Source organism: Calonectris borealis, chromosome 1 (assembly GCF_964195595.1).
Source record: "Calonectris borealis chromosome 1, bCalBor7.hap1.2, whole genome shotgun sequence".
NCBI classification, from domain to species: domain Eukaryota; kingdom Metazoa; phylum Chordata; class Aves; order Procellariiformes; family Procellariidae; genus Calonectris; species Calonectris borealis.
In genome coordinates, this window is record NC_134312.1 from 80,464,786 (window position 1) to 80,486,100 (window position 21,315).

At 46.1% G+C, this 21,315-nt stretch overlaps 2 protein-coding genes across 2 annotated transcripts in view; one reads left to right on the plus strand and one right to left on the minus strand.

Annotated features, from left to right (window-relative positions):
* Positions 1–341: 341 nt before the first annotated feature.
* On the minus strand, positions 342–6,897 carry MANSC1 (MANSC domain containing 1). The gene is made up of 3 exons (XM_075165406.1): positions 6,416–6,897; positions 5,400–5,540; positions 342–1,686 (listed from the first exon to the last, which is right to left on the minus strand). The coding sequence occupies exons 1-3, from the start codon at positions 6,633–6,635 to the stop codon at positions 683–685; spliced, it is 1,365 nt and encodes a 454-aa protein (XP_075021507.1). The 5' UTR covers positions 6,636–6,897; the 3' UTR covers positions 342–682.
* A 5,229-nt stretch (positions 6,898–12,126) lies between these two features.
* The window catches only part of BORCS5 (BLOC-1 related complex subunit 5), a 73,263-nt gene continuing 64,074 nt past the window's right edge, over positions 12,127–21,315 (plus strand). Inside the window, exons 1-2 of the mRNA XM_075162442.1 lie at positions 12,127–12,267; positions 13,177–13,320. Coding sequence (XP_075018543.1) covers positions 12,210–12,267; positions 13,177–13,320 — 202 coding nt within the window. The 5' untranslated portion in view covers positions 12,127–12,209. The remainder of the gene's footprint in view (positions 12,268–13,176; positions 13,321–21,315) is intronic.

Here is a 21,315-nt window from a genome sequence, read left to right on the forward strand (position 1 = left end):
TAAAAACTCTTTCTCTCTGATACATACCACAAAACCGCAATGTGCTACAGGGTGGTAAGCTCTTTGGAAAAGGCAGACTCAAATTTGCAGCACGTGGTTTTAAGGATAGCTTGCGATGTATGTAGAAAAAACCACTAAAGATACATATATATCCATAAACTCTATGTACCTGAGGAAAATTAAGCCAACCATGTTATATGTACTACCATTTTTACTGTTTGTACCTAAAACCATTTGGATGCAAAGCTCTACTACTAAGCACTCCTTTAAGGCTACAGATAGACTGTCGTGTAACACTAGGGCATTTGGGTGCAAATAGCATTGAAAACACTCACACGCTGCACAGGTACTCAATTTATTAGGTGTACTTCTATTCCAATGACCTGTCACGGTACAGATTAAGCTCTTCAAATGCTGCTTCTCCTTAAATATAAGCCCTTCTTAGCCTAACTTGGATTTTAGTGTTTACTTTCCGGGTTTAGTACTAAATCAAAAACGATAGCCATTACAGTTCAGCGCAGAAAAAGCAGTTCTCTTTTCCACCAAAGCCATCTGCTGCTTTCCCATTAGCAGCCAAAAAAGGAACCCATCCTCTTCTAAGATTTCAATATCTACTGTTCCGTTTCAGAGTTGTCCTCTCAAAGATGAGAGATGCTCCTCACAATCTCATTCCCTCTCCCCATCATACATCAGCATACATTCCATTGATCAAGTAATCCAGCCTGGTATAATGTCTCTTCTGAAGAGATTCGTGCATTTTCTTCCCCGTCAGTGCAATAACTAGTAACAAGAATATCACCCCAAAAAGCAAAGCTGCTACAAGGCTGCTTTTTTCTCCCAGCTGAATGACACCTTTCCCTCTCAGAACACTCTCTGGCAGGTAGCTTTCTGAATCAGATGGGTCATAACCCTGAGGGTCATTTTGGGAAGCCGTGGGGGAATCATTAGTAGACAGAGCGAAATCTGAAAAAGAGAGGAGGGTAACACGGCTGGTATTGTTGGAAGAGACAACCGTTGGCTGAGGAGGGATGGCTGGAGTTCCTAGCCCTGATGGGGTGGTAGCAGATCTGGAATTTGCGGTCACGTGCTTGGTTGTTGAAGTAGAAGCAGAAGTTGTGGGACTGGAGAGAGGAACATGAGTAACAGCGATGGTGGCGGCAGGGATACCAGGTTTAGCTCTAGTGTTTGCAGTAGGCAGAAAGGTAGCTGTGGTGGTGGTGGTGGTGGTGACAGCAGTAGGTTTAGCACCACCAGTAGGCAGAGAGGTTGTACGAGATTCCAGTCTGTGCTTGTAGGTGCTTGTAGGCAGAGGAATAAGAGTAGTACTGCTAGGTTCAGGAACACTAGACTGAGTGGTGGGGAATGAAGCAGAGGGGTTTCCAATTTGAACAGCAGAAGATGTATTTGAAGGCAGGTTAATTACTTTCTGCCTCAGCAGAAAGGGGTCTAAGCTTTCAGGATGTTTTGCCCTTTGAGATTCAGGAAAAACTGTGTGAAATTCACTGTTGTCTAAATGCTTGGCCACATGGTTCAGGAGTTCAGGTGCCTGGTGAAAGACAGATTGTTGCAAAGCAGCGGTACGATTCTGACTGCGAGAAATAAAGCCTCCAGCATCCGACGACAAAGAATACCCATTTGAAGAAAAGTCCTCACTTTTGAAGGATGTATCCTCCAGGGCATGGGTATCTGGAAACAGAAAGGAAATACCAGTATTTAATTATTAAATCTATTTTTGACCACCACAGGCTTAGTCTAACGATTTGTATTTCTTACTAAGAGAGATATAAAGGGGGCTCCAGAAAGCAATGAATAATGAAACTGAGGCATGAAGATCTTCCTTTCTTTAACATATGGTGAGTGACTTTTAAATTCTGTGTCATAAGACCTGTCAGTCTCAAGCCTGGGCACACCAGACCCTGACTTCTTCTGCCGCTTCTTACAGAATTCACCTGTGCAGAGCGAGTGTCCCAATCTGATTGTTTTATACTCGTACTGCACGCATTTAAGTGTTTTAATTAGCAGTGCAATGCAGAGTGAGTAGGCCCACTGCCTTTAAATCATTCTCAGCCTCTGTCAGTTAAGAAGTAGATATTCTCAACCTCACTTTTATTTGTCAGATGTACACATTTCCACCTAGCCAAGATGATTATATACTCCCCCTTCCTGTAATATGCAAGCACCCTGTGATTGTTTGATACAATTCAATTCCATACAAAAACTGTCTTCTAATACAAGGTGGCAAAAATATCCCCATTTTATAGACCATTTTATACGCGTACTGATTTGTAGGAAAGACCTGAGCTCCTACTGCCATGCTAGAAGAAAGACACTGCTCCAAGAGTCTCCAAGGTATTTGCAGTGAAGGCCTCCACAAGAAGCAGACTGCGCTTGATCGTTTCTCCAGAAGTCGATACGTATTGCTTGCAAACCAGGTGGGTGAATGTTATTTAATAGACTTTGGAAGCAGGGCAACAGCGTTATGTGACAGAAATTCCATACAATCGATAATCCAAGCAGCTACCTGATTCTACACAGGTATTATAGAGAGACTTTGGGTGAGCACGAGCTCTTGGGACATTCAGGTTTTTTATATAATCGTTATCATTCAGTTGCCGCACAGAACATTTAAAAGGAACATACTCTCAAGTAGTTCTTACTGTCACTCATCTCTTTTTTTATAGAAACAAAGAGGTTTTGTTAACTGCACTGGAACTGTAATAAATAACAAAAAGTCCATGACATTTTCATTGTCACTTTTTTCTCAAGTAGAAACTCTTATCTAGAGGGATGGATTTATTTCAGTTTCATTATACATGCAAAGAAGCCTACTTGGCTGCTGTTTTAATATATATTTCCAAGCCTTAAGACTCCACAAAAAAATGAAATGCAAAAAAAAAAACCCCAAAACAACAAACCAGAAAACTGGCAATGCTTTAAACAAGAGCACAGCAAATACTTCCCTTGAATCATAGAGAACAATTTTTATCCTAACCTTCCGTCAGGCACCAGCTTGTTAGCAAAGTAAGATCCTAAATAGAGATAATGGACTCCAACCACAAGGTCTGACTTAGAGAAAAGCCATACTCTGTTTATAGAGTGGCTTTAAATAACGAAATGTTCAGTTATTAGAGAATCAGAAGCTGTATGGTCAAAGACACCCAAGCTCCCAGCTGCTTCTGCAGCTCTGGACACATTTCCACACCGGCAAGGAAATGGCCTGTCACCACCACGGAGTCAGCCCCCAGCTCACTTTTTCCCTGTTCCCGATGCACTCCACGGACGCTCCCGGCCCGTGCGTTTAAACAAAGGGCGGATGTAGTGTGACAGCTACAAAGCACTTGCAGCACGCTATGTCATCTTTAGTCCGCTCGCCTGGGCAACAGCTAGAAAAGCACGGAGCACGCACGCAGCGTTCAAAGGACAGGTGGAGGGAGCACCGGGAGGCTACACGACGAGTCCCATTCGGGAGTTAAGTATCACTGCTACTCTGCAGCACTCGGATTAATTAACTGCCTGCACTGACTAACTCTACTCCACGTTTTCTGCATCAAACACTGATATTATAGTATTCTTTGTCTCCATTTTAGACTACAAGCTCCCAAATGCAATTGCCCAAAACCGACACGTGCGAGGAACAGCTGGGGTGCTAGAATAGATATGCTTGTTGGTAAGAAAGAACAAGAGCACTACACAAGTCAACCTCTAAAAAGGGATTAAAAAAATAAAGTGGTCCTGCTGGTATCTCAAATCCAATAAGCTGCATTAGAAACCAAACTTCAGGGTTGCCACTCTTAAAAACAAAGCAACTCCTGAGCATACTTCGCTAGAACACACCAGGTTCTTAGTGGGGTGGAAAAGGCAAACACCAAAGTAGTATGCGAAGAGCAGAAATCAGAAATGTTACTTCTTTTCAGCAATAGCTCTTTGAAACTGGGACCAGGAACTGTTTTACTTCCCAAGCCATACGTTGTTTCTGTTAGTTACCAAGCCACAAGAATAGTTAAAAAAAGAAAAAATCTCATTACTAACACAGTGTCAGTATTTTAAATTGCTTTATTACCAATAGAGTATCTTTCCCCCTTTTAGTTTGGTTTTCAGTTTAACCACGTGCAGATTCTCATGTGAAAAAACAGAGCTTGAAAAGTTTGTCAGTACCAACACCACTCAGGTGCTAGCTTTGAAAACGTATTAGGAACATAAGATAAATAAGCTAGCATAATCTTTCCATAATGCAGTGTTCACAGAAGCTAAAAAATGCAAAATGAAAAATAGATGGTATATGCCATCAAGTTGTTAACTGAGCATTATACTACATGCAAGAGGAAAGCACAAGCATGATTACATTTCTTGTTTCTTTGTTTGAAACCGCTATATTCTTCTAAGCGAGAAAGAGCTGGAGAAAAGAATAGTTCTAACGATAATTTTACAGGCATGCAATTCATTTGCTGCACATTGCTTTTGCCCGATTCCTGTGTGATTGTGCTTGCACAAAAATATTTGGTAACATTATGTGAATAATCTTTCTATATACCCTGCTGTTGCTCCTTGCATAGTTCCTCTTGGAAAAGTTCCCTTTTTCAGCAAAAGTTCAGTCTCTGGAAATAGGAAATTTCTGCTCTCTCAAGCAGCCACACTGAAACCACCTTGTGAACTCCTGGCAGGAGGACAGTCTAATTATCAGTTTCTTATCTACCTTATCTTCTTATCTAAGGTCTGGTACAAGTCAACGTCAGTCAACAAGTAAGACTTGCCATCAAAAATCCCACGGCACATGACAGACCGTGAGAAATTTCTGAGTGTGCAGCCCACATGCCATAAAGCTTTGAGCTTGGTCTGTTTGCATCTGCACTTCAGGTTCCTTAACTGAAAGCAGAAAATAATGATTAATATTGCCAATTACTCGGTTACATCACAGTGGTGCTCCAAGGCTTGCCCAACATTTGCTCGGTTTTTCTGCCTATGTGTATATGGTATTCATCAGCGTGGCATGGATCCTTTGAATATGCAGACAGCTACGAGGGCATCGTATTTCCATTGCTTTCAGTGGTACTCTTCAGCGTTATGTACAGGAAATTTTCCTTCTTGAATATATTAAGATGGAAGCGGTTTCTTTTTGTTTTAAACAAGGGAAAATTATGAGGAGTTCTGAATCTAACGTGAAGGAATTTCATAAGGGTCTGGATGTTATTCCAACTGGGAAGCTGGGCCAACACAGGAGCTCACCACACACCTGCCCATCCACCTCCCAAAGAGAAAAGAGCAGTATTTTCAAATTGCAGTGCTTGGCTTGGAACATTTTACTAAAAATGCAACCCCCAAAAATTTTCTGGCCACTACTGAAAAGTCACAGGTGCAAAGGTCATCTAGTGTGGGGATCGGTGGCTTCTATTATTATTTACCTCTAGTTATCTTATAGCTCACAAATCCTGTCGCAGGTTTCATTGGACAAGCCTCTGTGCTAGGGCAGTAAAACAGGTAGCAGTTTGGATGTGTGCTTGTCCTTCGAGCATCAAAAATCATCAAATTACAGTTCTTGTCTCCTGCAAAACATGACATACACATATTTCAGCAATAAGAACCTTTATACCATCTTGATAATAAGTTTTGGTCCGTTAAATTAGTTTTTTCTCGTGTGAGTAAGAGGAAAAGTACTAATATATAACATTCCTACAGGAAAAACAACCCAGGACTGCAAAAGAATGGCCCAGGGCCAATATACGAAAGGTCACACCTTCCTCTTCCTGTACAGATGAACTTGGGGAAATAAATCATCTAATCCCTCATCCTCCCCTCACCCGTACTGCACTGGCAGAACTTTATATAATAATTTCTCGCTTACAAATCTTTACTTATCTTTCAGATAAATCTGAAAACCTCCTTGATATACTCATGGGGAAGGAAATTATTTATGCACTTTTCCCATCACATCCCAGGAATCTCTTGGCTTGTTGCTGCTTGGGGGGTTACTTTTACCACTGTCATTTCTACTTGCTGCTGTACTTCCTACTGCTCCAAGAGCTTGGTGCAAACCAGCCGCCTCAGAGAAGGGTAAGCACTCTTATTTTTGGCTAAAATTAAATGTGCAAAATGTCGTGTACTTTGTAGCGCGTCTACTAAGTACAGCTTACGCATCTTAGAGTTTGGAGGTCTGAGAGTTTTTAACATTTAAAATTACCACTGTTTCTTCACCGCAACTATTTTCTTGAACGCTCCAGGGTCTTGCATTAAGATCGAACATCACACTGAGCAAACCAGGACAGCAGCCGCAAGCTGTTACTAGTCGCCACGTGAACGAAAGGATAAATTAACATTTCCGTGCTGAATGTAGAGAATACCCTTGTCCCAGACAACTTCAGAAGTAATTTCCCAAGTGTTCGTCCGCGGTGACAGGAAAGACCGAAGAGGAGCCGGTTACCTGACAGCTTTTCCCCCGAGCAGCAGGCGCGAAGGCAAGCCTCTGGGCTTGGGGCGTACACCGGCTCTGCGCCCCTGATGCCTTTGGGCAGAGATAAGTTTATATCGATGATGGCATCTTCCCTTTTCTCCGCGGAGCACTCTCGACTCAGGGACGGTGTGGGCATCACGCAGGCGATCACCAGCAAGCAAACCGGCCACCGGCTGCCGGCGGGAGGCATGGCCACTCGGCCGGGGTCTTCGCGGGGCTGGGATGCCGCCGGCCTTGGGGCGCCCCTCCCCGCAGACGTACCGGGCCCTCCTCGGCCAGGAACCGGATTTCGCGGCGAGCTTCCCGAAGCGCCGGTAGCCGGGGAAGCCGCCGCCGAGATGCCTCCTCTGCTCCGGGCGAGGGGACGCGTTTCTGAGGGCACCTTCGGGCCGCCCCCGCCGTCCGGCGGCGGGAAGGCAGCGGCGGGGCCGGGCTGGGCTCCGCTCCGCGGCCGGGGCGGGGAAGCAGCGCTGGGGGACGGCGGGCGCCCCGACCCGCCGGCACGTCCGGGAGGAGGGGCCGGGGGGGAGGCGGGCCCGGGCCCGGGCCGCCCGCCCGCCCGGCGGGACTGCGGCGGTGTCGCCGCTCGTCCCGCCGCTCGCCGGCTCCAGGGGCTGGTCCCGAGCGTCAGGCGCAAAGGCAAAACCAGCCCGTGAAACTCTTCGGGTGGAGGCGGCGGTGGCGGCGATGTGGTCTTGCTGGCAGCCTGACCTGTCTCTTCTCCGACTGAGAACCGCTTTTGGAGGCTGTAATGAAAGCGATTAACGTGCATATCCCGGTCTAAACGGACATCTGCGTATTTCAGTGTATGCGTAAGCGTCTCTCTGCTACCTGAGTAATCCTGCTCAAACCGTAGCCAAGCACAGGGTGTTTGCTGAATGGGAGTTGTATGGACAAGCCTGTCTACTGGTGGCTTAGCCGTTCTTCCCTCAACGGCCTTAGTGCAATTGTTTGCTTAAGTAATGTTTTTCCTTGGAAATTTTTCATTTCCTCTTTTTATTTTTTTTTCCCTTATTATTTTTGGGACAGTGTTTAGGAGTAAAAGTGGCCCAGAGAGTAAGGAGTGCAAGGAATAAAAAGATTGTAAGATATATTCCTTTTCAGGTCTCTCATCCTTAGAGAGAAGGATGAGAATACTATGAGTACTTAGAATAATACAGTTATGTGTAAATAAAAGACATTTTCTTTTTAGGGGTGGTCCATTACATGAAGAGATACCAAAGGGCAGGTTATTTTACATATTGTAATGGTTAGAGTAGAATAATGAAAATAGGGAGTCTGGTCATGTTTCTAGCAGACATCTCCTGCCTACTTTAAAGAAAGAAACTTAAACTGAGGTGAGATTTTTTGTTTCTGTGAGATCCTTCCCTGGAAGGGGCACAGTGCCGGCAGCAGCAGCAGCAGGGGCAGATCCTGCTGCCTGCCCTGCGCTGTGCCTGCACCATGGACCCACGCCAAGGGACGGGCGGCTGACTTGTTCTGCACGCCCAGTCTCCTTTGTTAATACAGCTGGGTGTTGGCTTTTATTTGGACGTAAGTGCTGTAAGAGACTGAGCCTATCATCTCATTTAGAATCATAGAATACTTTGGGTTGGAAGGGACCTTTAAAGGTCATCTAGTCCAACCCCCCTGCTGTGGGCAGGGACATCTTAAACTAGATCAGGTTGCTCAGAGCCCTGTCCAACCTGACCTTCAATGTTTCCAGGGATGGGGCATCTACCACCTCTCTGGGCAACCTGTTTCAGCGTTTCACCACCCTCCTTGTAAAAAATTTCTTCCTTATATCTAGTCTGAATCCACCCTCTTTTCGTTTAAAACCATTCCCCCTTGTCCTGTCACAACAGGCCCTGCTAAAAAGTTTGTCCCCATCTTTCTTGTAAGCCCCCTTTAAGTACTGAAAGGCTGCAATAAGGTTTCCCCGAAGCCTTCTCTTCTCCAGGCTGAACAACCCTAGCTGTCTCAGCCTTTCTTCATAGGAGAGGAGTTCCATCCCCCTGATCATTTTCGTGGCCCTCCTCTGCACCTGCTCCAACAGGTCCATGTCCTTCTTGTGCTGAGGGCTCCAGAGCTGGACGCAGTACTGCAGGTGGGGTCTCACCAGAGCGGAGTAGAGGGGCAGAATCACCTCCCTCGACCTGCTGGCCACGCTTCTTCTGATGTAGCCCAGGGTACGGTTGGCCTTCTGGGCTGCGAGCGCACATTGCTGGCTCATGTCCAGCTTTTCATCCACCAGTACCCCCAAGTCCTTCTCAGCAGGGCTGCTCTCAATCCCTTCATCCCCCAGCCTGTATTGATACCAGGGGTTGCCCTGACCCAGGTGCAGGACCCTGCGCTTGGCCTCGTTGAACCTCATGAGGTTCACATGGGCCCACTTCTCGAGCTTGTCCAGGTCCCTCTGGATGGCATCCCATCCCTCAGGCGTGTCGACCGCACCACTCAGCTTGATGTCGTCTGCAAACTTGCTGAGGATGCACTCGATCCCAATTTCACATCAAATGGCCAATTTGGGGCAATTCCTAATGTTTTGTTGTGATTCTCGCATTCTTGGTGCTTTTTTTTCTGAAATTTTCAGCTGCATTTGTTTAAGAAAACTTCTAGTTTTTGGAAATGTAGAGGAATGCTTTTGGTGGCCAGGTTTCCCTCTTTCTATAAACTGGTAAAATTATTTTCACCGTTAAAAGAAAGAGCTGTAAGGGAATGTGAACGTTTAAGGTGTCACCTATTAACCGTATCACACAGTCAATGAACTACTACTGGGACTGAATACTAAAAGCAAGCACAAATATTACAGAGTCCCAGCTGCCACCTGCTTTTGCTTACGTAGTGGTGGTGGAAGAAGCCGAGCTTAAAGAAGCTTAAAAAAAAAGGCTGAAGGTCTGGCTGGGTTGTTCATAACTGGAGGGTGAGGAAAATGGTTCTTCACCTGGACTGTTGGGAAGTGCTAAGGGTTAGGGGTGTCGGGGTACTGGAATGGTGGTGAATGTGGAGATCTGTGCAGAGACTACTGTGGTGAGACAGGCATAGATGATTATGGGAATATGAGAAGGGCTGATGTGATATATAATATGAGCAGGGCAGAAGAGATAATATGGGATGACAGAATTGCCCTGGTCCAGCCACCATTGCTTCTTTCCCCCCCTTCCTACCTCTTCTTTGTAGGGTGGGCACCCAACCACCCTGGAGAGAGCAGATGCAACTCAGCCAGGCTGATGAGGTGCAGAAAGCCAAGGTCCATCAAAAGCCATGCAGAAACCACTGCTGTTGGCTAGGAGAGAGCCAGCCTTGCCCAGCGGCTGCTGTGCTCCCCTCCCCACTGAGATGGGAAGGAAGGGAGGCCAAGAGAGGGGAGGATGGCTGGACCCCATCAGCCCTGCGTCACGGTGCTAAGTCGCTAAAGGTGTTTTCCTACCTCTGTAGGTCACCTCTCTGCTTGGGAGCCGGTGCCCTACTGGGTGAAACACCTGGGTGCAGATAAGAGGAACTTCAAATATATATATACGTAAGTACATTTGTGCGTATTCACACTCACATACAGTCCCTTGCCCCCAAACTACTCATCGTAAGCCAGTCTTGGAGAGTCCAGGAGCATGGTTCCTGACCCACCTTGCTTGGTGGCAGCCACGAGACCAAGGGGGACTGCCCCCATCTAATCGGGACTGCACACCGATGTGATGCGATGCAGGGGCAGGTGGGTCAGGGCTGTTCCTGTGCCGTGTTGTTACCCCCATGCACAGCTTCTGCCGTAAGCCCTAGCCAGGCCCTCCCGAGGAACCTGCAGCTACATATTTAATACACCAGACAGTTTCAAATAATCTACTTATGTCAAGCATTGAATATACAGAGTAAGTCATAAAGGAAAAGCAAAACTGATAAGAAACTATATAAAATATTTGCCAAGGCCCTTAAGTTGCTTGGGTCATGGTAATTCAAACATCAGATTTATATATTCTAATGTAGATATGTTCAACCATACAGTTTCCGGTACATTAGTTACCGGCTGCAGGACACTACAGAGGACTTGTGTTAGAGGCAAAATAAAGAATTCACTTACACAACTAACACATCGAAATATACCTTTATTTTAATAATGTTTTCAATGATAAAATTCCACATGGTAGACACATATTTTGGTTGAAAGGTAAATTAAAACACTTCCAGGGTGGTGATACACTGCAAATTCACACTTTCACAATAATAAATGAAAACACTTCAGAGAGGAGCACGAAGTCCATTACACAGAAGTGGAAAGGATGCAAATTGAAGTTAAATGTGCTGATCCAATGGACCTAATTTTAAAATTTGCCCAAGATTGATGGATAATGTCAAATGACATTATGGCAAGCACTGGTTAGGCTGTAGTCCTACGGACATCATGCACTTTACGTTTAAATGCTGCATTTGTCTTTAAACACTGTCAGTCCTTCCTTAAAAGCCACAGAGACTACTCAGGGGTGTGACTTTAATCACATGTGTGCATATTGCAGGTTAGGAACTCAAGTTTGTAAACTGAATTGTGCCAACAATACTTTGTTCTTCCCCCAAAATAATTACACTGCTTTCATACTATTTATTTGTTATTTTGGCAGAAATCAAGCCGTTGTTCAGGTAGTTGAAAGAAAGGTCTATTATTATTAGGTTACAAAAGCACACGGTACAGCCTACAGCTGGCGAGAGGTGGTGTTGGATTGGGATTGTCTTCCCATGGCCTTGGTCTCTCTAACAGTTGTGAGGTGCAGTTGCCATGAGATAGGAGCATTATTTTTGTGTTAAATTAAATCTTGGTGGCAGTTAGCAAAGGCAGCCAAGAGAAACGTCGCTGAGTTCAGTGCAGAGCATTCAACGACGCTGGGCATCGTGCGTGAGTGGAGAGCAGGCTTGTTCAGAAGCTAGCACACGCCAGCACTGTTTCGTATTTATAGACAATTCTGTCAGAGACAATTCCGTGGCTTCTTTGCCGATTTGACTGTCAAATATGAAAACAGTAAGTCTGAAATGTCGAAGTATGTTTCCTTCTCCTTTTCACTTGTTTTTTTTTTTTTGCTTTATCAGAGTCGCCTGTGAACTGTGCCTTTGGTCCGGGCTGCTTTTACTTCGCCCCTGGCGCAAGGATAAAGGCAGCCGGAGACGGCGGCTTCCCGCGCGGCTCACTGCTCGGTGGCCTGCGGCGGACAAGGGGCTGCGGTTTTGGGGGGCGAGGTCTGCCAGCCCACCCAGCGAGCCAGGGGAGAACTGCGGGGCCCTGCCGGGGGGGGCGGGGGGGCTTCACCAGGCAGCCTGGGACGCGGACCCAGCCCTTTGGGGTTTGCCGGATCTGCCTTTGGGCAGAAAAATTAATATCCGTGATTAAAAAAAATAGATGCGCGCTGTTTTGCCCCCCCTACACCCGAGGTCCCCCGTGCGCGCTCGCCGCCGCTCTGGCGCAGCAGCTTCCAGGAGGGCTGAGGCGAGGGCCGGGCCCCGCCGCGCCCCAGGCGCCTGCAGGCCGGGGGGCGGGGGGGAGAGGCCTCCGGCCTCACAGCCGCCATCCCGTCAGCGCCGCTCCCTTCTTCCCTTCGCTTCCCAGCCGCCACGGCCTCGGCCTCCAACCGGAGCCCCGCCTGCCCGCCGTGCCGCGCCGCGCCGGGCGGGGCCTGCCCGCGACCCGGGCGCAGACGCCGGCCGGCGCAGCCGGAAGCCCCGTCGGCGGGCGGCGGTGGCGGCGGCGGGAGCGGCGCTGCCCCCCGCGCTGCAGGAGGCGGGGGAGGAGGCCGCCGCCGCCGCCGCCATGGGAGCGGAGCAGAGCGCGGAGGCCGAGAGCCGCCCGGGCGAGCCCAGCGCCTCAGGTCAGTGGCCGTCGCGCTGCGGGGCGGGAGGGGAGGGGGCCGCCCGTTGGCGGGCGGTGGCCGGGAGGGCGAGGGCCCCGGGAGCGGCGTTCCCCGTCCCTCTGGCGCGGCGGGGGTGCCTGCGGGAGGGGGATGCGGTTCCGTGGCGGCGCAGCGCCCCGCTGCAGGGGCCTGGCGCAGCGGTAGCGGAGGAGGCGAGGGGCGGAGGCGGTTGCTGTGGAGAAGGCTCTTTGCGAGGCAGCGGCTGGCGGCGCCCGGCCCTTCTTCTGGGCCCGCTTCGGGGGGCACCAGCCGGGTGGCGGGGGGGCAGAGCCGGCGAGGTGGGTGCACCCCAGAGCCCGTCTCCCGCTAGCGGGGCGTGGGAGGGAGGGAGGGAGGGAGCAGGGTGCAGAGCTCCGGGGAGGGGAACGGGGAGGGTGCCAGTGGTGCAGGTGTTTCGTCTGAATACCTCCCCGTGAGTGATAGCAAGAAATGTACAAGTGCTGAAACGAGTGTCCCAAATGTACTTGAAATTAAGCTGTTGAACCAAATCTTTTCTGTGAAGATATCTAATAATATAAAAGAGCCTTACTGTGGTGGGACGCTGACAAATACACAGTGTTTGGTGTTTTTACCTTCATCGTTAAAACAAAACCATGTCAGATTATCCCTGGAGTGAAAAGGGAAGACGTCTTTCATCAGCTGTTACCTGATTTTGAAAAAAAATTGCTGAATGTAACAGATTCACAAAGAGAGGGTATGAAGGGAGAGTACCGTCCTTGAGTGATCCGAGAGATGTGTTCATACTATAGAAAATGTACCTCTACTGTGTTAAACATGGTAACATTTGCTTAGGGTTAAATTCTGATAGAATCTGCTTATTAATATGATTGTTCCCTCTCCCCTCCTCCCCCCCTGGTGTCTTTCCAGCATCTCCGTCACCAGCCAAGCAACGAGCAAAAATGGATGACATCGTGGTGGTAGCCCCAGGAACGCAATCCTCCCGGAATGTCAGCAATGATCCAGATGTGATAAAACTGCAGGAAATTCCAACTTTCCAGCCCCTTTTGAAAGGTAAGTGATTGTTCTTCCTCTGTTTTTAAAGGCTTTGTTTTGTACCTAATGGGTTTGTGCTCTGTGTGTGGCGACAGTACAGCTCCAAGCATGCCAGCTTGCCCTGTACCACTGGTTGATGAGAGATGCCGTGTTACAGTCTAATATATAGTGGACCGCAGTCTCCGGTTTTGCTCTAGGCTCTTAAAAACATCTCTGCGTTACCCTCTCAGAGCTACCTGTGTATGGATTCAGTTGCTTGAAATCAAGATACCTCGTGGGGGTTTCCAACCTAGAGCAGATCTTGTTGTTGTTTTTGGGGGTGGGGTGGGGGGATGGACTGAGGCTTGCATGGGTCCTTAAACCTTATGTTGACAACATTCCTTTTTATCAGTGGACTTACTAAATTCTCGCTGTGTCTTTCTTTCTTTGTTTCTTTTCCTCCCAGTCTTTTTTTCCTTTCTTCCCCTGCACCCATGCTTTGTTCCTTCTATTCTGTTCAAAGGGAAGTGAAGATTTAAATCAGAGTTGTCAAATCTACAGTTTAGCAAAAACTGTGTGTGCATTTTGTGGCCTGGCTTCTAGCTACCTCTTTTTCTGGAGACTGCAGTGTCCTTAGTATCTGAAAGTCCTTTAGGAAGGAAGATGTCTGGAGCAGGCTGCATGAATGGATTTGGTAAAAGCAGCCTGCTCCTGGGCTCCTCTCCCTGGAACAGTATGGGTCAGCAAACTTGTGTGAATGTGCTGTGTAGTGGACACTCAGTGAGCCAATGCTTTTTTGAAAGTTCAAGGCCTACTGTGCATCTGTACATTGGCTGCAGCACTTGCTCACGTCTTGTAGGCCTGCTATGACAGAGAGGAAGGAGCTGGGATGTTCAGCCTTCCCGGCTACTGGAAAAAATGGTGGTGTCTTGTACAACTGAGGGTTTAGGCGCTACTGGTCTGAGCGTCACTGCTTCATGCATGGCTGCTGGGAAGATATGGCAGCCACTTTGCCCTGCAGGCATCACTAGAGGTGACATAACATCACAACATCACTTTTTGGTCAGGAACTCTCTACTCTTCTTTTTTTTTTTTTTGTGGCTGCTGCATGAGGACCCTGGAACGTGGCTAGAACTTGTGGACACTGTGATAGCCCAACGGGCTATTTGGCATTTTATTGGGTACTGCTGGATAGGGGTCTGGATGTGCGCAGCACTGACTACTGTTTCCAGCAGAAGGGGCAGAAAGATAAGGAGGCCACTAAACTGGAGAAAAGCAAACATGGATATTTTTGGGACTGGTATTGCAGTCCCTCTTGACCAAGGAGAGTGTGTGTGTGCGTGTTCTGCAGTCCCTCTTGACCAAGGAGAGTGTGTGTGTTGGTTATACTATATATTTTTTTTCAAAACTTTACAGAGGGTGATGTAGAAATCTGTATTTGATTTATTCCTGACACTTTCACTGCCATTTTAGAATGGACAGTAAGATTGCTGATGTTGGCGCAGCATTCATGTCAGCAGGAATCTGGGTCATTACCTGTGGACAGAACGTGCTTTGCCTGAGTCCTGCCTTGTACAAAAGGCAGAACCAGGGTCTCGCCAGTGGCAGTTCGAAATGTAAATGCTGGAACCCAAATCCACAAAAGAAATAAGGAAGTTTTAATCTGAGAGACCAAATCTAGAAGATGCATTAACATCTGGCACCGAGGTTTTTGTGCATGTATAAGAGCGTAATAACAAAGAGTTTCAGTTCCACCCAGCCTCAAACTGTGGTGAGCAAACCTGGCTTGCATAAGAGCTGCGGAAGTCCTGGGAAGCAGGACTGGTGATTGCTTCCAGAGGCAGTGTTCCTGTATGGGTGGTTGAGGAGCAACGTTACAGGGCTTGAGGTGGGAAGTGAGAAAGGAGAGAGAGCAATAGCCGTGTGGCTGAGATAGAAAGGTTGGAAGGCACTGCCTTAGATGGCCAGTCCAGGTCCTTTAACTCCTAAACATGCATGCGTTAATTTGTTTGATGGGAAGTCGTCTTGGTCACTGAGTGGCTGTTTCTGATCTTAACTTTGGACCTGAAGCTGCGTATGTGTGATAGAAACCTTCTTTTCTATCTCTATCACTTGGCCTGCTCAGTTTCCCTATGAGTCTCTTGAGATGTGGTGACATCTGGTGACTGCTCGAGAGTATTGCATGCTTAATCACGTTCACTTTTGTGAACAGCTTTTTCAGCCCCTAATGCTTGTTATTGCTTGAACAACAGGACTGTGATACTTGTGTTCACTACAGAAAGCAGTGTGGTCTCTTGAGTGAGTTGAGTCTTGAGAGACCTCAGATCTGCCACAGGCTGACTTGAGAAGCTGTTCTGTTTTGGACTGGTCTCTTCTCTGTATTCTTCACGTGCAAGATCATGTTCCTGGAATGGATGAAGAAGGATACTAGAGATCTTTTAGGAGTTAATCTAAAAACTTTTGTCTTGTGATCTACCAGATTGGAAAGCTGAAGATGTGAACTCATAGCCCTTGTGAACTTCATTATTCTTTTCAGTTTCTCCTTGGCTAAGCAAAGCCAAGGGGTTTTATTTTGCTTTTAAGTCTCAGAAGAAGCCTAATAGTTAAATTGATGGACTGGGGAACCACATAGTCATGAAGAGACTGCATGTTCTTGAGAGACAAAGCACTTAAGAGCCGAAGCACTAGTCTCTCCTAGCTGTATTGAGTTGAGCTTGTGATCAACGAAGCTGGAGATCTTTAGCATTGTACACCCTTGCATGGAAGAAGATGCCAGTGTTGTGTCCGTTGCATCTTTCATACTAGGTTTTGCTTGACTTCTACAGCAAAAATTGCATCTCAGAGTTACAGCTATGATTATGTAGGGTCCTTCTGAGTAATGTTTGCCGCCTTCGAAGTTCTGTGATGGTTACTGAGCACGCATAATAAGCAGTGTTTGAGAGGTCAGCATTTAAGCATTTGCTGATTCCAGTGTTTGAAGCTGTCGGACATAGCCATTCGGTGAGGTAGGTGCTACTGTCTTGAAGTGGTTGTGTAGCACTTACTATGGTGAGTCAAGGACTGGAGTGTCGTCTTTCTTAATGCCAGGGACTGTCTTCTGTGGTGCTATATTCATGTGGACAAAAAGGGGAGAGTGTCCCACACGTGGTGGGTTTAGGAAAGCATTCCAGTGGATGCCTGTTCTGTTGCCATTTGTAAACGTCAAATCCCAATCCCACCCAAATGGAGAGGAGAGAAAAACTACTCTTAGGGAGTATACCTGGGAGTGAAGTGCCTGATTGTTGTTCTCCAGAAAGTGCTATATATTTGGGGTGTTGCATTTTTTTTTTCTGAATGTAAAAAACCACCTATTAGGAATTCTAGCAGGGAACTTCACTGCTTGATGAAACAAGACTTTTTTTTTTTTTTTTTTTTTTTTGAAGTTGGGAGGAACGTATATAATCTAGACGCCTGGGAGCAACAGAGGAGGTCTCCAGTCTTCTCCCTGGTTGCAAGTATTCCCTGCGGAGACCGCTTTGTAAGCGATACAGAACAAAACGTGAAAACATGATATGCTGTTTCTTTCCTTTATGCGGCTTCCTGAGGATATTTGCATGAAAATGAAGCTTCTGTCTGTTCAGTGTCCCTGGTTCTTGCAGTCTGTTCATAGTGTGATGTCGTAGCCAGCTGTATATAAAGTCAAAGTCATCTTCTGTGAGTAGTCCAAAATGGTATTACTTGTGTAGCTTATGAACAAAGCAGCCCATCTTATGAAGGTGTTTGGAAAAAAACTAAAAATGCGATTTTCTGTGTAGTCATGACTACAGAAGGTTGATAAAGTACCACAGTGTGGGATTTCTCTTAGAAAGGCTCTTACTGGATCTGTAAAGTGTCCTCTGACCAGGGATTTGGCTTTTATGACCAGGGGATCCTCTGCGAGGATTAAGGACTTCTTAAGGTGAAAGATGGGATCCACTTGACTAAGTGGGATTAGAGCATCTTTACCAACAGGTGGGCCAACCTAAAAACAAAGAGTGTTAAATTAGGAATGATGGGGGAAGGACGTTACGACCACAGTTAAGTGAGGAAGCAGTGGACAGGGTTGAAAAGCAAAGGGTGAATGTTCTGGTGTGTTTTTTTTTTTTCCTGTGCAGTTTTTCTTGGTAATTAAAGTAAGATGGGTGGGGTAAGGAATTGTTACAAAGCTTCCTGAAAGCTTTTGAAAAGGCTGCTTAGGTTCTAATTTTGTGTTGTGAAAACAGAACGCTTATTGCATTTTTCCAGAGGACATCAGCATCTCTCTGAAGCCTCAATAAAGGTTGAGGTCTGTCTTTCTGGTAGCAGTGAAGTGTTACAGTGAACAAAAAAGATGGACCTCTTGGTGTGTATTAGTAGTATAGGAGAAATTGATCAAGAATTAGTCATCCAGCTATAAATATAATTCTTATTCTCTGCCAAGGTCAGCAAGGTCTAAGGCAAAAAAAATGTTGGGAGCTTGATAGTAGAAACAAAAACTTTGGCTGATATATCTGTTAAATTAAAAATCAAATTAAAATGGGATGAGACCCACACTCTTTTCTTCCTTGACTGATTAGTTCTGAGAAAGAGAGCAGGGTATGGGTGAGGTTGGAGTGTGTGTGTCTGGGGCTCTGTTTTGTGCAGCTGTCTTGTAAGTGGCATGCTCTAGACTTCCTAAGACAACGTAAATCTCGTGGGTCATTTTGAAGGAAGTCAGTGTAATTGATACCCATTCATGACTATGTCTTCTTGCAGGAAAAATGATTTCGCTTTTGTTGCCAGTGGTTTAAATGAAAATCAAAAAGGTTCCAAAGTTTTTATTAGAAGAAAAGTCATGTTACTTCTTAGTTACTTAGCAGAAACTGTGTCACAAATAGATTCTAGTGGTTTCTGACAGTATTTAATGTCAGGTTGTTCATCTGTTTCAGAAACTAGAGATACAAAAGGGTACATAAAAGAAATGGACTTGTCTATACTATGGTGACCAAAAGATTTCCAAACAGCAATCCTTCTTCCAGGCGTGTATCTAAACCAACAAGTTTAAAGAAACAAAGTCTAGAATGGAATCATAGAATCTCAGAATGGTTTGGGTTGGAAGGAACCTTTAAAGATCATCTAGTCCAACCCCTCTGCGATGGGCAGGGACATCTTTCACTAGACCAGTGAAAGGTCCAAGCCCCAACCAACCTGACCATGAACACTTCCTATGATGGGGCATCCACAGCTTCTCTGGGCAACGTGTTCCAGTGTCTCACCACCCTCATCATAAAAAAAAATTTCTTCCTTACCTCCTACTCTCCTTCAGTTTAAAACCATTGCCCCTTGGCCTGTCACTTAAAGGCCCTGGTAAAAAGTCTCTCTCCGTCTTACAAGCTATATTTGTCCTATGGGGGCTTTTTCTGGAAATAAACTTGTTCCTACGTACGGTAGGAACAGAATTCTGTACTGGTAAAAGGTCTTCAGCACGAAGAAGCAAAAGAAAGAGGTTACTGTCTCACTGCAAAGACATTGTGTGAGCAGCAGAAGCTTCCTTATATTGCTGTGCCTCTCCCCATCCCCCTAGGATTTTGTGATTAGTTTGCTCTCCAATCTTGTTTCATGGTTCTTCTAGTCACCCTGGTGGTATATTTGAGACTTCCTGACTGGCTGACAAAAGGTGCCAGAAAGGCAATGACTTTCTGCTGGCCAAACTCCATCAGTTGTTAATTTTGAAGTATGTCTCTTGTCATTTCCAAATCTGGTGATTAGTCCTGTTAATATTACTGGGCTACTTGTGTCTATTGGTTGACTTGCAGACTCTAACCTGTTTTTTTAAAAGGGAGTGTCTTAGCGAATGGTCCTCCTGCTTTATTAAGAGATGATTCTGGAACATCTGAAAACTAGGATGTTTTAATAGCCCATAGCTTGTACAGAAAATGGTAACTTTCAAGTTGCATTCTGTTTGGTTTGGTGCTAAGTAACATGCAGGCTTGGGAAGAGAAATTATTCTTGTTTTGGAGGACAGTTCTTCACACTGTGTAAGAATGACTTTCAGTTTCTTCTTGTATTTGGTGCTTGCTGCACAGTAGGTCCTTGAATGCCCAGGCTGGCAGCTTGCCCCTGTAGAAAGGGGGATTTACTCCTTGCTGCTTTTGCTTCTGGCCATGTGGGCATGCCTCCTCTGTTGCTCTGGCTCTGGTATTTGTTGGCCTCTTCGGTAGAAGACGTATCTTTTACTGGTTAATTCCATGCCAGGTTGGTGAGTGAAACCACCTTGCAGGAGAGATCAGTGAATGCTGGAGTTGGTGTCTGATAATTGACAGGAGCGGAGGTGGAGGAAGGAGCATAGGGCGTTAGATCTCCTTTTCAGTAGCAACCTGTTAAATTGACTCAAGTCTGGTGACTTCATTACATCTTGATACTGTTTTGGTAATGATGTTGAAAGAATTAGCTTAAATTGCCTGTTCCCTCTGTGTCTAGTAATGGTATCATACAGAGGACTCTATGATGTAGGTTGTGAAGTAGCTGCTACTGGTAGCTGGTGATTTATCTGTTCCTGGGATGAGCCTGGGTTGTGCGTCCAAAATAATGGTTCCTGAACACATCTCTTTACTGTGGAAACTATCTCTGCATGTAGGGCCTTCTATCTTAGCTGTGTGGTATGGTTGTGCTTTGTTTTCTCTTGCTTTAATGTTTTGGGTTTCTCCAAGGTGACGGACTATTTTCTGATGATGATTGTACTCTATTAGAGGCAATGTCTTCTCAGAATTTAGGAAGACAAATTCATACCTGGATGGTAACTTAGGTGACTTATGAAATGAAAACTGGAATCCACTCTGTGTGCCAGGCAGATGCCTTCTGGCTCCTCCTCAGTTGATCTGTTTGGTTGAACATCCTGATGGCTGATGCCTTCTTAATGCATTTGGTTTGAAGGCCTGCGCTGCAGTCCGCCAGGGCTGCTCCCCAGCTGGCAGTGACTGTGACCTTCTTCTAGATGTGTGTTCTTGTACATTACAGTTAACACATTCGTAACTAAAACAACACCCTCAGTAACTTAAAACAAACTTTTGGTAACTAGCCCCCTGTAAATACTGGCAATTCTTTTGTGATGCCATTTTCCTTTCCCTTTCCTCCTCATTTGGAGGAAGCGGTTGTCAATATGGTGGTAGCATAAGTGGTACTGAGTGATTCAGGATGCTATACGTACCATGAATTCACTGAATATGGACTTGTGGTTATTTAGAGATAATTCAGCAGCCCTGTCTGTGTTCTGACTTATCTATGGCGGAAATCTTAATTAAACTAAAAAAAATCATTTTTATGCTAGATATTTAATTGTTGAAGCTGTGGCTGATCCCTGCTTGGCCTGTTGCACAAGAATGTGATGATACTTTTTGTTTTATTTTGTCTGGCAGTCTTAGGCTTGTTGTATGCAAGTTCCTTTGAGAGCAGGGATCATTTCTGTGTACTAGGCAATGTGCTGAGATGTAATTGGAGACTGTGGCTTATGAACAGTTCAGGTATGGGTCTTGTGCTGAGACTGCTAATTGCGTTTGCCATCATATGCAGGATGTCTTCTATCAGAGGAACTCCTGATCCCTCCAGCACTGAAAGAAACAAAGTTAGCAAGGGATGCTGAGGCTCTTACTTGAGGCTCACCTGCATTCCCAGGTGAGGAGAGAGGTGGCTTCTCTGCAGACCTCTGGCAAGTTACTTTTGGTGCACTCCATTCCTTTTCTGTCAAACATACCTGGTGTGCATATTGTAGCTTGTAGCCGTATGAAGATTTTTGTGTGGGGCTCATTAGCATCCCCTAGCCCAATATAACTGGACTCTTATCCTACAAATACTACTGCTGTTTTTGTAAGAATAGCAAAGCACTTGAAGAGGTTGCTCAATAGGGTTGTGGCGTTCCTGTTTTTAAGGACAAGTTAAGCAAACATCTACCAGGCATGAATTAGAAGTAAATTAATAGGTTATGGCTAACCCACTGAGGTCTTTCCTTACCCTGCTGCCCGTTATGCATATTTACGTTGCTTCATTATTTATCAAGAAAGG

What these genes read in the sequence shown, in the direction of transcription:
- MANSC1 (XM_075165406.1), bottom strand. Translation starts at nt 6,635, where the DNA reads ATGCCTCCCGCCGGCAGCCGGTGGCCGGTTTGCTTGCTGGTGATCGCC. An exon ending in CTCGGGGGAAAAGCTGTCAG is followed by an intron (nt 5,541 to 6,415) that starts GTAACCGGCTCC and finishes CATGTTTTGCAG; the next exon opens with GAGACAAGAACTGTAATTTG. An exon ending in GAGCTATAAGATAACTAGAG is followed by an intron (nt 1,687 to 5,399) that starts GTAAATAATAAT and finishes TTCTGTTTCCAG; the next exon opens with ATACCCATGCCCTGGAGGAT.